Below are 14,494 nucleotides of genomic sequence, written 5' to 3'. Positions count from 1 at the left end.
CAGCAATGTTTTATTAGCAGAACCTTGGAGTGAGGTCTCGCATTCCAAACACTAACGTCAATGTATTGATCCATATGTTTGTAACTGTACCATGAAGCAAAATTAAACTATTCTCATCCAAATAACTAAGTACACTTAGTAATGCTGTATCCTTTGCTTTGGTTTGGTTGCATCCTGTTACCTGCAATGGGTCTTCCGTTCACTGGCATGAATTGCTGCACCGAATCTGCCAATGGCAGATATTTCTGCTTCTTGGACTAATTCAGAAAGAGGTTCAAGTTAGTGAACAGAAAAGGCTGAAGATGAAGAAATTCTGTCAGTCCTAGGCAGGAAGTGCTGTCTTAACTCAGACGATTTGGGCATTGGGTGATGCAGGAGAGAAAGGGTAAAGTCCATCGCACAACTCCTGTTTGTAAAAGCCTTGGACTTCCCTCCAGCAGTGCAATTATTTTAAAGAACTGGGGTGAGGAGATCACGAGTGATAATAATGCATTAATGCAACAAGCTCAGTAACAAGGTGAGTGGTGAGGTGGGGACAAGATTATGTTTTTCTCACTCCAGTGGTTGCACCTATACTTCCCTCTGACCTAATGCTATTTTTTGTAGGATGCCTAATAGCTTTCTACCCTGCCAGTGATTTCAGGGGCAGATGACTGACTAGCTTTTCCAGTGAACTACTCCCTTTCCCATTGCCTATTCACTGGGGGAGGAGGGCAAACTGGTTGGCATTTGCTGGGTGCCTCCGGTCTGCCTCTCTCCCTCCCACTGCGTCCTGCATGGTTGGGTAGCATAGGACTGCACGTTGCGGCAGCTGGTAGAGAGCAGGGAGCAGGACAGTTGGAACAGACAGCCAAGGAATCAACCATGGGACCAGACCCAGGGAGCAGTAAAGACCCAGCAGAGAAGTTTAGGCCAGCACCGGGACTGTGGTAGTGGATGCCAAATGCAACAGAGACACTAACTCAGCACTCTAAGCTCGCACCATAGAGAGACTGCGGCTGGAGCAAGCTGGATTTTGAATTGGTCCGTGGCTGATCAAGGTGATTGTTACTGGTAAAACTGTCTGTACCGATAATGAAATTGGAATGATTCCTGGTTAAATTCCTGCCTCCCCAAAGCCAATAAGAGGGGTCTCCATTGCAAGGGGCACATGATGCCCATTGTTAGTAAGGGGAGCCCCTGCCTGGCAAGAGGCATTTTCTGGGTGCATGTGGCCTACTCCCTCAACCTCTCTTTTTCAGAAATGTTCCCTTGGATCTTAATGCAGCTTCTGCTCCCATGCATTTCATAGACTCATACATTATAAAGCCAGAAGAGACCTACGTGACCTTCTGCATAACATCCAATCTTGATTTAAAAATTTCTAGTGATGGAGAATTCACCAGAACCCTTAGTAAGTTATTCAATGGTTAATTACCTTCACCATTAAAAATTATACTTTATTTCTAGTCTAACTTTGTCTAGCTTTAACTTCCAGCCACTGGATTTCGTTATACTTTTGTATGCTAAATTGAAGGACCCTGTAATATCAAATTTCAGTTCCTTGTGTAGAGAGACAAAAGGTGTTTTAGGGAATATCTTTTATTGGACAAGATTCTGTTGGTGAGAGAGAGAAAGCTTTCGAGCCACAGAACTCTTCTTCTGGAGTTGGAAGGGTTCTCCCCTCCCACCTCATTTCTCTAATATCCTGGGACCGACACAGCTAAAATGACACTGCATAGTTCCTCATGTAGGTAGTTATACACTGAGCAAGTCCCCCTTAACATGCTCTTTGTGAAGCTCTGACATAGGGACCCATTTGTGCCAGCTGGCAAAGCATTCAGTATCCTGTAACAGCAATTCCTACCAGGCCTGACAAACTCACTACACCAAGCAACCACTTTCATAGTATTTAATCAATACAGACTATTATATGAGGTCTTAAATGAAAGTCAGTGCCACAGTGGTGATGAATATCTTTGTGAAATGAATGTACTCCTACTATGTAAGGAGTCATTTATATATGTTCCTAAGGTCTCTATTAAGGCTGAGTTGACAAACAGGTTTCTGCCAAATAAAGGAGGTTTATTCACCTTTCCTGATCCGTCAGTACATTAAGTAAGCATTGTAAGGTAATACAGTGGAAAGTCATTTACAATACATACAAAGACAACAGGAGGATACGAAATCAACTGAAAAAAACAAGCGACAGGGGTTCTACTATCTCTGAGGACAGACAATGAACTTTTGGGATATAAGGCAGAGGCACAGACGCACCCCTTTAGTCTGATCCTCAGAAGTAATTGGGCAACGTGATTACATTCATGAAAACAGTGAGATCAACTTATTTAGAGAAAAGCTTAATCTGCTAAATTTAGGCTCTAGGAATCATGTTATGAATTTGTTTTATACATAACCCTTCTGTTTCCATTATCCATACTCACTCTCTCTTAAATCTTAGCTAATAAATTTATGATTGTTTTCACTATAAATATACCTCAGTGCTGTGGTATTACATAAGGAGCTTGTTGAATCACACAAGTTGGTGTGTACACTGTTCCTTTGGGGACAGCAGACCTGTGTTACTGTGAATGTTCGGCGGATAGGGGCTGAATATTACAGGGGATTGCTTCAAAGGGGCTCAGGGACTAGGGTGCACCTATTGTTAATGTACAAGATAAAGTAAGGGCAGCATAGCCCAGAGGAGAGTGTTTGGGTGGCTAACAAAGTGGAACTGTCAGGGACCTGACACCCAATTAAGCACAAGCAAGTCTCTTTATAGCCAGAGGCAAGGGAGTAAGAAGCTGACTCCCAGTTCTGGGCAATCCAACAACCATCACATAAGCTAAACAGAGCTCTATTCGTTTTTACTATACGGATTGTTTTCTCATTCTTTAAATCATTCCCATGGCTCTTCTCTGAACCCCCATTCTCAGAATCCTTCTTGAATTGTGGGCCTGAAGAGTGGACACAATATTTCAGTATCAGTCACACTTGTGTCAGATATAGAGGTAACATATCCTCCCTACTCCTACTTGATATTCCCCTGTTTATACATCCAAGGATCACATTAGCCCTTTTGGCCACAATATTGCTCATGTTCAGCTGATTATAAAGGCACTGCTTCCCTAGATAGAGTCTCCCATCTTGTAAGTATGGCCTACATTCTTTCTTCCTACATGTATACATTTAGCCATATTAAAATGTTTGAGCCTGGCTTACCAAGTGATCCAGATAACTCTGTCAGGTGACCTGTCGTCTTCATTATTTACTGCTCCCTTAAGCTGTGTGTCATCTGCAAACTTTATCCATGATAATTTTACATTCTCTTCCAGGCCATTGCTAAAGCATAGAGCCAGGAACCGATCCTTGCAGCCCACCACAAGAAACACACCCATTCTGATTCTCTGTTTACAATTATGTTTTGAGACCCATCAGTTAGCCAGTTTTTATTAATTTTTGCTTTGTTGATTTTGTATTCTATTTTCTTAGCCAAAATGTTGTGTTGTACCAACTCTAATGCCTTACAGAAGTCTATTACCTTTATCAATCAAACTTGTAATCACATAAAAAAGTCAAGTTAGCCTGACAAGGTCTATTTTCCATAAACCCACATTTTAAAATGTCAGTACTGACTGGGCTGGACTACCCCAAAGTGCACTTCAGTATGCAGAGATATTCATGCTCATGTGAGAATGGGGAGTACTGAATACTACAGTGCATTTCTGAACAAAAACAAGTCAAATCCTCCAGTTGTTAGGTACTGAGTGCTTTCAATTTCCATTGATTTGAGAGTGCTTAGGTCTTTGCAGGACTAGGATCTCAGTCCTTACTCACACACTGTTCCCATGGGAGTCAATGCCTCATGCAAACTGTAGCAGAGTCATAATCTGTCCTTGTATAATTTCTATAAAATACTTACAAACACCTACCATTTGCATTAGACTTGTTGAAAAAGAAAAAGGTTGAACCTGGCTAGACATTGTGTTACGTGGACTTGGATAGTGGGGCATTTAATACTTGAAAGTACAGTATATTGAATGTAATGGAGTTTGATTGAAGAGCATCTAAAAAGCAGATCTGTTGACAAAATAATGGATGGTTATATGCAGGAAGAGTTATAATTGATTATCTAAAAGCCTCTCTGTGTACAAAGAAAGGACTTTCTAATTTGAACTTTTGTAATCAAAGAAAACCAGATGAACTACAAATGGTAATATACATTTATTGGTACTGGATTAATTAAATCTTGCAGGTTTGCCCAAAAACCTTTTCAAGTGTCATCTCTAGAGCAATGTGTATTTGCACTAATGAAAGAAATGGAATTCAGAAATGGCCTTTAGGAAATGCGTAAGTTGTACAGTCCATTAATATGAAAAGGAAATGCAGACTGCAAAAATCTCTCTCAGTGCTAGTAGCATTAACTCAATTTGAACTAGCCTGTGGTTATCACAGTTTGCTTTTAAGCATTTGAGCCCAAATATGTAACACAGTGACAGTGGGACATGCTTTAGATTAAGCAACTAATGTAAAAATCATTTAGTGAATATATTTTTATCAAATTCTCTCATTGCTGCAAGCTCTGAGCTTGATACTTCAAGTGGCTGAGGATGTCCTGGGAATTGTGAAGCCATCTGTGGTCCTACTGAATATCAATGGGGCTGAAGGGTTCAGCACACATTATAGGACTGAGGCTGAAATCTGAAAAGCAGGTGACAAAATCATAGCATCATAGACGGTTATGGTTGGAAGAGACCTCAGAAGGTCATCTAGTCTCTAGGACAAGTCATGCCACCACCATGATTACAATCCTGTGATGTGAAAATGCTGTAGGCTTTCTTGCTAATTAAAACTGAACTACAAAATATACACATGAACAATTTTCAAGTGTTTTATGGGTGCATTTGTGTAAGACCAAAAAGAGCAGCTTAAACAGCAAAAAGGATTTCTAGGTCTATTGCCTAAAAATGATATACCGGTCCAGTGAAAGATAAACAAACAAACAACAGTCAGTCATATAGTCTTTTGTACCAGGGACTAAGCCCTGAAAAGCCAGCTGAAGATCAGAATGCAGCTTCCAGTCCCTGCTTCCCTAGCAGATGGGCCAAGCTGGGATGAACACACCACACTTTGGAGCTCCACCACGGTGCACAACCGAGGATCCAGCTTACAGATTTTAAGGCCAAAAGGGATCATTATGATCAGCTAGTCTGCTCTCCTTCATAGCAAGGGCCATAACATCTCAGCGGCTGCAGCTCAGTATCTTGTGGGTGCGCTAGAGGATTTTCAGGCTTCGTTTAAAGCCTTACAAGTGATGGAGAATTTACCACATCCTTTGTAGCCTGTTCTAGTGATCCTCACTGTTAAAACAGCAAAGGACAGTGACAGTGCTCATCACTTTCAGTGTCTCAGAGTGAGGGATAACAGTGAGAGCTTTGATTTTGAAGGTGGATGGGCTTCCAAAAAGTCACTAGCATGGGGCTAACTCCATTCTTACTCACTGAAGTCAGTGGCAGTTTTGCTTAAATAAAAATTGGGCGAGAATTGGGCAAGGACTTCATGGTTTGGCCTCATAGATAAAATCCATTACACTTAAAGAAAATAACCAATAGAAGGGGGCCTTAATGCCACAGCAGCTTAATGCATCAGTAGGAGAGATGGAATTATTCTGCAGCCCTGAGGGAATGACCATTAGTATAATGGTAGAGTTCCAGCACTGTCTGCCTCTGATAAATTATAGGTCTCTCCCCTTCATTCCTGGTGGAATGTTTCATATCACATACATGTCCTTTTTCTACACTGTGCATCTTTTCATCTATTACTGGGAAATTTGCTTCTGTTGTGTCAATGAAAAGCAAAAGCTGAAGTTCAGTACAAGAAACTTTAAACTGCAATTAAGTCCAATAGATACATACAATAGCTGGTTATCTGTGTGCATTACAGCTCTCCCTGATCAATAGTAATTCAGTGCTATAGCATGCTGTATCATCATCTGACAGATATTTTAAGACTTGATTAGTCCTAGGCTCTTTCCAGGGCCCATTGGGACACTACTACAGTGTTCAGTTATAAAGTCCTGCCTTCTGAAAGCATGAAAGAGAGGATTTCTCATTTCCCAGATGGGAGAGGCCTCACTGAAATGCCACAGATTTCTCACTTCCCTGTTTCTAAAAGCTTTAGCTGATTTTTCCTAACAGACAGTTGAGGATGAAACTTAGCTCTCGTCCCCAGCAAGACAAAAAGATGTGCACAAGAGTGTTTTGGGCAGTGTTTCCTCATGCCTGCTTCATCTCTTCTCTAGTGATCTATGCTTTTCTGGGGGCGGTCATGTTTTCTCACATTGAGGGTAACAGAAATTGGAATGAAAGTGAAGAATATAAGGATTTTATGCTGGATCTGCGGAACCTCTCAAAGGATTTAACAGGTATGTGCAGTAATAGAAAAATGACTTCGCTTACAGGGTATTACTGAACCCCCTGTCATTCAAATTAGATCTCTTAACTTGTGACTATATACTTCAAAATAATGAAGGGTAAGCTTGGAAGTAGCTTTAGAGTGTATTTATTTGCTTTAATTATGATTTCCAGGCTGTAAACTTCCACGGTCCCTATGTGAATGTTTGATGAGATTTTTGTAGTGCTTATCTACTTCTCTTTTTCTTGCATCACTGGAAAGATTTAAAGTTACCCTGGGTAGCTAAAGAGTGAATGAGATTGCTTAGCTATTGTAACAAGCTCAGTTTAGAGTCTCCTTCATCCCTCATGGGGTCTCCTCTAGTCACGTAATAATAGGAGGTCAGCCTGCTGCCTTACAAAACAAAAACATAACAGTTCAGAAAGTCAAAGAAAGGCTGGATCCTAATAATCATTTATGTGAAGGATGGGTCCAACTACAGGGTATATAATGTCAGGATGGCAAAAAAAGAGAGGGTGGTGAGGGCGGGGGTGGTAGCACTTATTCATTGTCTACAGCAGACTAAATAGACAAAAGAGCTTTTAGTGAATGGTCACTGGCTCTTTCTGAGGGCTCATCTACACTTAAAAATTTACCAAAATAGCAACTCCAGAATAATTATTTCAGAAGGGTTATTTATTTCAGTAGAAACCCTCTATGGACACTTATTCCAGAATATGAGTGCCTTTTTTCCACTGCACTTACTCCATTTTGGAAGTGATCTTTATCAGGGAGGGATTACAGGGAGTAAGTCACACTCCAAAGATGCCTATATGTGCAGGCTATAGGAGTAGCTGCTAGAGATAATGCATTTGGTATTTATCCACAGGTAGGGGCCATGGGTCTCAGCAGTAGACCACAAATAGAGACTTTTTCTGTTTATCTTCTGATTACAAATTGTTTTACTTTCTTAAGTAAAAGACCATGCTGGTTGCACCTCTTTTCCCTCTCACCTCTGTCTCCCCCAGTTCAATCATTCAATCAGAAGAAGAATAAACCAGATACCTAAAAGAAAAGAGCTAGATGTCATGAAAGACAGATGTCAAATTTTGTGTCATTCTCTTTTTGGTATATTTTCTATCTTTCTCTTTTTAAAAATTACCCAGTTTCTTTGTACTCATTTTTTAACGTTATATGCTTTCACGCATCAGTCCCCCCCACCGCGTTTCTTCACCACAGCTACTAGCCTGACTCTGCTTACAGCATGGGCAAAGATTTTGTGTGTGGATATGTTTGTGTGTGGATATGTTCTTCTTTTAAAGTAACAGAGCCAGATCTTCAGCCAGTATAATGGATTTATGCTGATTTACAGCAGCTGATGGTGTGGCCCAGAGTCTTGAAGCAGTCACCACAAGCTGTTTTGTTATTGTAACAGAAAATATGACAGAAAACCAGGAGACATTTAAGAAAAGAGCCCATGCACTGTTCACCAAAGCTAAGTTGGAATGGTTTGCTGATCCAAAAGAACAATGGTCTTTCCTCGGGTCTCTCTTTTTCTGCTGTACTGTGTTCACAACAGTGGGTAAGTTCTGAGGTAAAGTACACTTAACATTTGATGCTAATCTCTGCATTTAACTCATGGGTTTCATCCAATGAATTCACAAAGGAACAAAATGTATTTGTAGTGAGTAATTCGGGTTAAAATGTTATCCAGAGCTCTGTAACCCTCTTCCAATGCGTTTTAGCTCTTAGATTTTTGTAATTGCACATACAAATTAGATGCTCAGTTGCATGCACACATGGTCCTCATGACTTAATGAAACTTTTTTGTAAAAAAAAAACCAAACAAGTTTTCTCTATTGTTTTGGGTCAAAATGTGCTCTGGCCCTCCCCACTGTTGTGTATTATTCTGGGTGTTGCCTTCCACCTGTGAGGACGTGATCTGATTTTAAAGAGCTTCACAGTTGTTTAGGTTGTAAAGTGTGTTATAAATATAAGGCACTATAATTAATTCTTTCTTGCGTATCCACTGAGACATATTGAGAATGGCTAGTCAAGCTTCTATTAAGTACTCCTGAAATTTTCCATTCCAGCTCCAGGTGTAGACGGATGACCTATATACAAACAAAAATGACCTGTTGTAGTCCCTTCTCTACAACACTACTGGGTGCTACTTTCCATGTGCTCCTGCTGTTCTTCTTGACACCATTCTCACACGCTGGCAAACGCAGGTGGTGACTAAGTCTTCCACATAGAACCACTCAGTTAGAATGTGCATGCCTGAGACAATGACCAACGCCACCTTTTGTGAGGGAAGGTCCGGAGGCAGCAAGCAGCAATCCAGAGAGGCTAACAAGGAAAGGGACAGAGATAGAAGATTTCTAGGGTAGACATGTGTATTTTTAAAGAAGGTAACGTGGTCAGATATCCAGCTGAAACCTGCATTTATTCAACTGACCAAAATTCAGTTAGACTAAATATGGGTATGAAAAGTTATCTGACATAATCCTTCAGCATAAGATATGACAGAATCCATAGTTTCCAAAAAACGCGCACACCCATGCCTCTAAAAGTTCTTGTACTCAGAATTCATCCTCATGTATAACCTCAGCTATACTCCTCCCTATTCAATTTTGCTATTAAGAAATCAGTTTCAAGATCTTAAGTTGTGTGGTTAAAGTTCCTTGCCACTCCTCAGTCCAGAGGTTCTCAAACTGTGGTCTACCGACCACCAGTGGTCAGTGAGCTCCATTCAGGTGGTCAGCGGATAGTTCCCTCTAAGGTGCGCTCTTGGGTGGCCACACACGAGAGAATGAAGGGCCACTCACCTAATTAGTGGAGCCGTGTAGGCGTGGCTCCACTAATTAGATGCCTGGACCCTGCAGAAAACACACATGTAAGGTGAGGTGGTGGCCTCAGGGAGAATAGGGAGTAGGTGGGAAGGGGCAGTGGAGAGAGAAGAGGGGGTGGGGGAAATGTGGGACGTGCAGGGCTGTGGCAGCCAGAGAAAGAGGTGACTTTCCTCAGCTCCAGAGCTGCAGCTACCAGGGAGAGATGGCCCTCCTTCCCAGCCTCAGCTCTGTGGCTGCTGTGGCGGGGGAGCGACCCCCATCCTTTCCAGCCCCAGCTCAGGGGCTGCTGAGGTGGGGGACAGAGGGAGAGACCCCTCTCATTCCCAGCCCCAGTTCACAGGCTGCTGTGGCAGGGGAGAGAGGGCACATCCATCGCATTAGAAAGGTAAGACTGCTGATATTAAAATATGAGTTGTGTGCTTTTATTTGTAGAACAAAAAATGTTAATTATTATTAAGGTGGCTTTTTTATATAGTGCTTTTATCCAAAGCGCTTTACAATAGTTAGCTAATGGTAAAAACATTTGGAAAGATCATTAAGTGATCTGCCAAGACCCTCAGCAATTTTCAAGTGGTCCACGAAAAAAAAGTTTGAGACCCACTGCCTTAGACTATTTTCTTTGGTTACCCCTTTCTGCCCTTCCCTGGCTGTTAATCTTCCTCTTTGTTACATTTAAAAAAAAATCCATCTCTTTTCTTTACAGCACAGAACCAGCATGAAATCACACCAGGGTGATTATTATACATGCAATGTCCTGCACCATTGGTTTTCTAGATAATACTGAACTCCCCACAAGTACCTCTGCGTATTAGGCAGCGGATGAGCTACAACCAGAGACAGGTGTGTCTACACCTGCACCTTTTCTTATGGGACTTCTGTGAGAGAGGCATCAGGGTTTTATTTATTTATTTTACTGACTCAGGCAAAATCCCCCCTGACTTCAATATAAGAGCTGATTTGTGGAATGGGTCTACATGGAAGTTTGGTTCGCTTCCATCTCTGCAATTTCATGTTCTTCCACAGAGAATATTTTGCTATTGCAAATGATTTAAAAAGGAAGACAAACCATAGTTTAAACTAGAAGCCATTAATTTCAATGGGGAGTTTTGCTTGAGTAAGGACCAACGGATCAGTTAAGGACACATTTTGCTTAACCATCAAATCAAATTGGCTAAGGATATAATCTAGTAAGTGCTGTAGCTGATGTTATTTTTGGAGGGAGTGCAACTTAAGAGGGTCTCACACTAGGAATGCAAAATAGTTTCCTCTCTGGCGAGAAATGAGGAAGAATAGGTAGCAGGTGCTAGTAAGCAGTAGTAAACATTTATGACAGGTAAATGTGTCCAAATCACTTACGTGATTTAGGATCTTAAGCCTTATTTTCAGAAGTGAGTTAGGCACTTAGAAGCACTCCTACTCCCCTCCAATGGGCTTGATCCAAAATAAGCCCTATTTGTCGACCTCCCCAGGAAGCTATATACCACATCTGTTTGCTTAGGCTCTTTGGGAGGTCTAAGATGCTTGGGGGTTTAGAGGAGGTGAGGAGCCAGGGATATTCATTTTTGTTGTTGATTGACAGCCATTTGTGTGGAGTGAGATCAGCTGTTGATTTGTTATTTGGCTAGATTATATCTGTAATAAATGTTAAAGCAACTATAACCTGTGATAGGCACTTTTATGTATATGAATCAGAACGAAAAAAGAAATCACTCTCCACATATTAATTACGGTAAATAATCCTCACCACTTACCTCTGCAGAGTAATAATTAGCATCCCGATTTCACAGATGTGGGAATGGAGACACACAGGATAAATAACGTGCCAAAGGCCACATACTGAGTTAGTGACAGAGGCTGGATTAGAACATAAAGACTATAGCTATCTTTAGTAAGAATGAAGGTGACCTGGCAATTATACTCCAGTATTTGGTGTAATAATCTTAAAGGCAGCCCCCCAAAGTCATCTAAGAGGAAACAGTGTTGACTAAGGAAGAGAAAAGCATTTTTAAAAAAGGATTCTTTATGCCTTTTTGGAGGACAAAGAAGAGAACTTCCATTAAAAACTTTAATACAGTTTCTCTCTTATCTTTTCCCTAATGGAAATGCATTAACTTAGGGTTAGGGTTTTAACTTCACAGCCGAAGAAGCAATGGCATAACTACAGGAAAGAAGTCCTATGTCCTAATTTAATTTGCAGTTGTATATTTTAGACTACCATTTTGTTACTTAAAATGATCATTTGGCAGTGGAAGCCTGGTAATATTTTTGCATTAGTTACATTTGATATTGGCACTTTTTAGATCATTAGAGTAAAGTGTTATTGGTTTCCAGCCATACTCTTCAATGGAGAAAATGTGTGTCCCCTAAAGCCCAGTTTTACAACTCTCCATATGTCAAATGCAATTCCTGTCATTAAAATCAGTTCTAACAAACGGTAAACAGTTTCAAATCATTGACAGTGACAATTATGATCAACAATGGCCCCGAGTCATAAGGTTTGAGGGTGTTGAGATTCATTGTTCCAAGTTATTAAACAGAATAACCAGTTGCAAAAATTCAGATTAGAATCCAGATCTGAATTTACCAAAATTCAGGGAGTTTTGATCTGGTGCTCCATTCTGGGTCAGTTTCTACATATGAGTTACCACATGCACAACTGTCTGCTTTCAGGTAAGTTTTATCTTTTGTGCATATGCTCTTTCAGAAGGAATATAGTGAAGGTCCTTCTGCTCTAAGTCACAACCACATACAACCCCCTCACCCCTCCAGCCTAAGATGTTTTAAAAAGGATTGAGATAAATGTTTAAAAAAAAAAGACCATATACACTATTAACTAAAATATCATCACACAAACTATTGATTTAAAACTGACAGTATTAAAAGTTCAATGTTTTGATTACAAAATAAATTGCAGTGTTCTATTTTTGTTTTGTTTTTAGGTTATGGCCATAGCTACCCCGTAACAAAGTTTGGAAAATATCTGTGTATGCTATATGCATTATTTGGCATACCTCTGATGTTCTTGGTTCTGACAGACCTGGGAGACATCCTTGCAGCTATCTTATCCAAGTCTTACAATGAATTTAGAAAACTTCAGTCAAAAATGTTAGCCTCTAAACCAGCTAAACTGTGTTCTGGATGCATCTGTAAGAAAAACAAGGATATAAAAACTGGATCATCATTGCTTATGCAACACAAAATAGTCATCCAGGAACCTTTAAGTATCACGGAAGTGCTGAAAAGCCAATCTTCTGTTAAAAGGAAGTCACTGCAATACCGGAATGCTGAAATATTTGAAATGCTAATTGCAAGAGAAAATCAATACCTTATGCCACCAAGAATTAACAAATTTGAAAGATGGAGTTCATGTCCCGAACTAGATTCAGGGAAGATGACCTGTGTTATCGAAAACTTTGGCAAAGAACTCGAAAAGCTAGATGTGCCCATCTTGTTAATGGCACTAATTGTCTTTGCATACATCTCCTGTGCAGCAGCTATTCTTCCAAATTGGGAAAACCACATGGATTTTGAGGAGGCTTTCTATTTTTGTTTTATTACCTTGACAACAATTGGGTTTGGTGATATTCACTTGCAACATCCCAACTTTTTCTTGTTTTTTTCCCTCTATATTGTCATTGGTATGGAAATAGTCGTCATTGCTTTTAAGCTGGGACAAGATCGATTGATTGGCTTGTACAAAAAGGTGATTTCATATGTTAGTAAGAAGACGTCAACACAGTATGAGAAGTATCCAGGTAAAAAATAGCCATCATTTCTCCCTGTCACATTCACTGGCGATTGCAATCAGATGAAATTGTTCATGTGTTTTCTATTCTCTGCTTTATGGAAGGCTTAGAGGGGGCCATATTTCCCCCGCATTTACATGAGTTCCACTTGTCCTGAAATCAGTAGGAACGTGCTGTAAACTGGCGGAAGGCCTCAGGAGAAAATAGACAGGTGCAGTCAGGAAAGGTTTTCCTCAAGGGATATTATTTGTAACCAGAAAAAATAAAAAAACCCACAACTAATATTTAAAAAACCCTCCCCCAGCTGGGATTCAGCTCAATCTTATAAGCCCTGGTAGTGGAGGTCTGTCTATCCACATGCAGTCTCTCCTCTATGCCTCCCAAAGCGCTAAATTATGGTTCTTCCCCACAGCACCTGCAGAAGCAGAGCTAAGGCTAACTTCTAGTTCACCAGGACCAGACAGTGGCCCTGTCCCCTGTTACACACATACCTACTTTTCAATGGCAGAACTTGGCTGAGATAATTAAGCATAATTAAGGTATGCACCCAACTAGCTGTTCATTCATGATATTAACACATCTAAGTTTCTTAATGGTCAGTGTAAGGTTAAAATTTAAAAAGGCCAAATTTTCTCAAAACCCCTCCCCTCTCCAGCTGTTATGCAGTGTTCAGGCAGTGCAAAGCAGACAGAAAACTGCTCCTAAATGGGTAGCTGGGGATTCCCCTTGGGTAGGGGAAACCGTGAGTGACACAAAGCCAGCCAGCATAGCTGGCTCCATGGTGCCCACTTCCTGCTCCAGCACAGGGAGGAGTACACTGGACTCTGGTGATCTCTGACTGACAAAGCAGCCACTAGGTGATCATTCTAGCTGATGTAACTAGTAGCAGTCTTAGGCTGCTCTAAGTTATGCCTGGAGCCAAATGGGCTCTTGGCTGGCCCCAGGATTAGAGAAGCGAAAAAACGGCTTAGCCATCTTTATCCCCTCATTCACTGCTCAGCCAGACCTGAGGATCTAGCCCAAAGTTTGTTATTTTGAGAATAATATTTCTTCTATAATGTTCAACATGTTTTTCCAGTTAGGAAGAAGATATTTGAAATCAAAGTTACATAAATATCATAGGTTTCAGAGTAGCAGCCGTGTTAGTCTGTATCCGCAAAAAGAACAGGAGTATTTGTGGCACCTTAGAGACTAACTATGCTCAAATAAATTTGTTAGTCTCTGAGGTGCCACAAGTACTCCTGTTCTTTTAATAAATATCATAGCTTTAGAAACTTTAGTGTCTTGCACAGTGAAGCATTCTATTGTAAATCAGTTCCCTGTATTAAGGATCAGCATTCGTATCCTTTCAACTCTTTGTAATCAGCATAGTGTACATATGTTTATGGTATTCATCCATAACATGCAGCTGCTAATCACAGTTTCTATTCTAGAGATAGCAATTTGTGGGAATGCATGCAACAAATCTGAGACTATGTTACAACTTATGAACCTAGCTACTGGTATATTATTAGTGGGACAGTA

At 40.6% G+C, this 14,494-nt stretch overlaps 1 protein-coding gene across 1 annotated transcript; it reads left to right on the top strand.

Moving 5' to 3' along the window:
- The first annotated feature begins 6,306 nt into the window (after positions 1–6,306).
- On the top strand, positions 6,307–12,990 carry KCNK18 (potassium two pore domain channel subfamily K member 18). The gene is made up of 3 exons (XM_073354787.1): positions 6,307–6,403; positions 7,808–7,954; positions 12,164–12,990. The coding sequence occupies exons 1-3, from the start codon at positions 6,307–6,309 to the stop codon at positions 12,988–12,990; spliced, it is 1,071 nt and encodes a 356-aa protein (XP_073210888.1).
- The last annotated feature ends 1,504 nt before the right edge of the window (positions 12,991–14,494 follow it).

The sequence above is a fragment of the Lepidochelys kempii genome, chromosome 7, assembly GCF_965140265.1.
Source record: "Lepidochelys kempii isolate rLepKem1 chromosome 7, rLepKem1.hap2, whole genome shotgun sequence".
In the NCBI taxonomy this organism is placed as follows: domain Eukaryota; kingdom Metazoa; phylum Chordata; order Testudines; family Cheloniidae; genus Lepidochelys; species Lepidochelys kempii.
The sequence above is the reverse complement of the archived record's forward strand: the minus strand, read 5'-3'. Positions and strand labels throughout refer to the sequence as shown.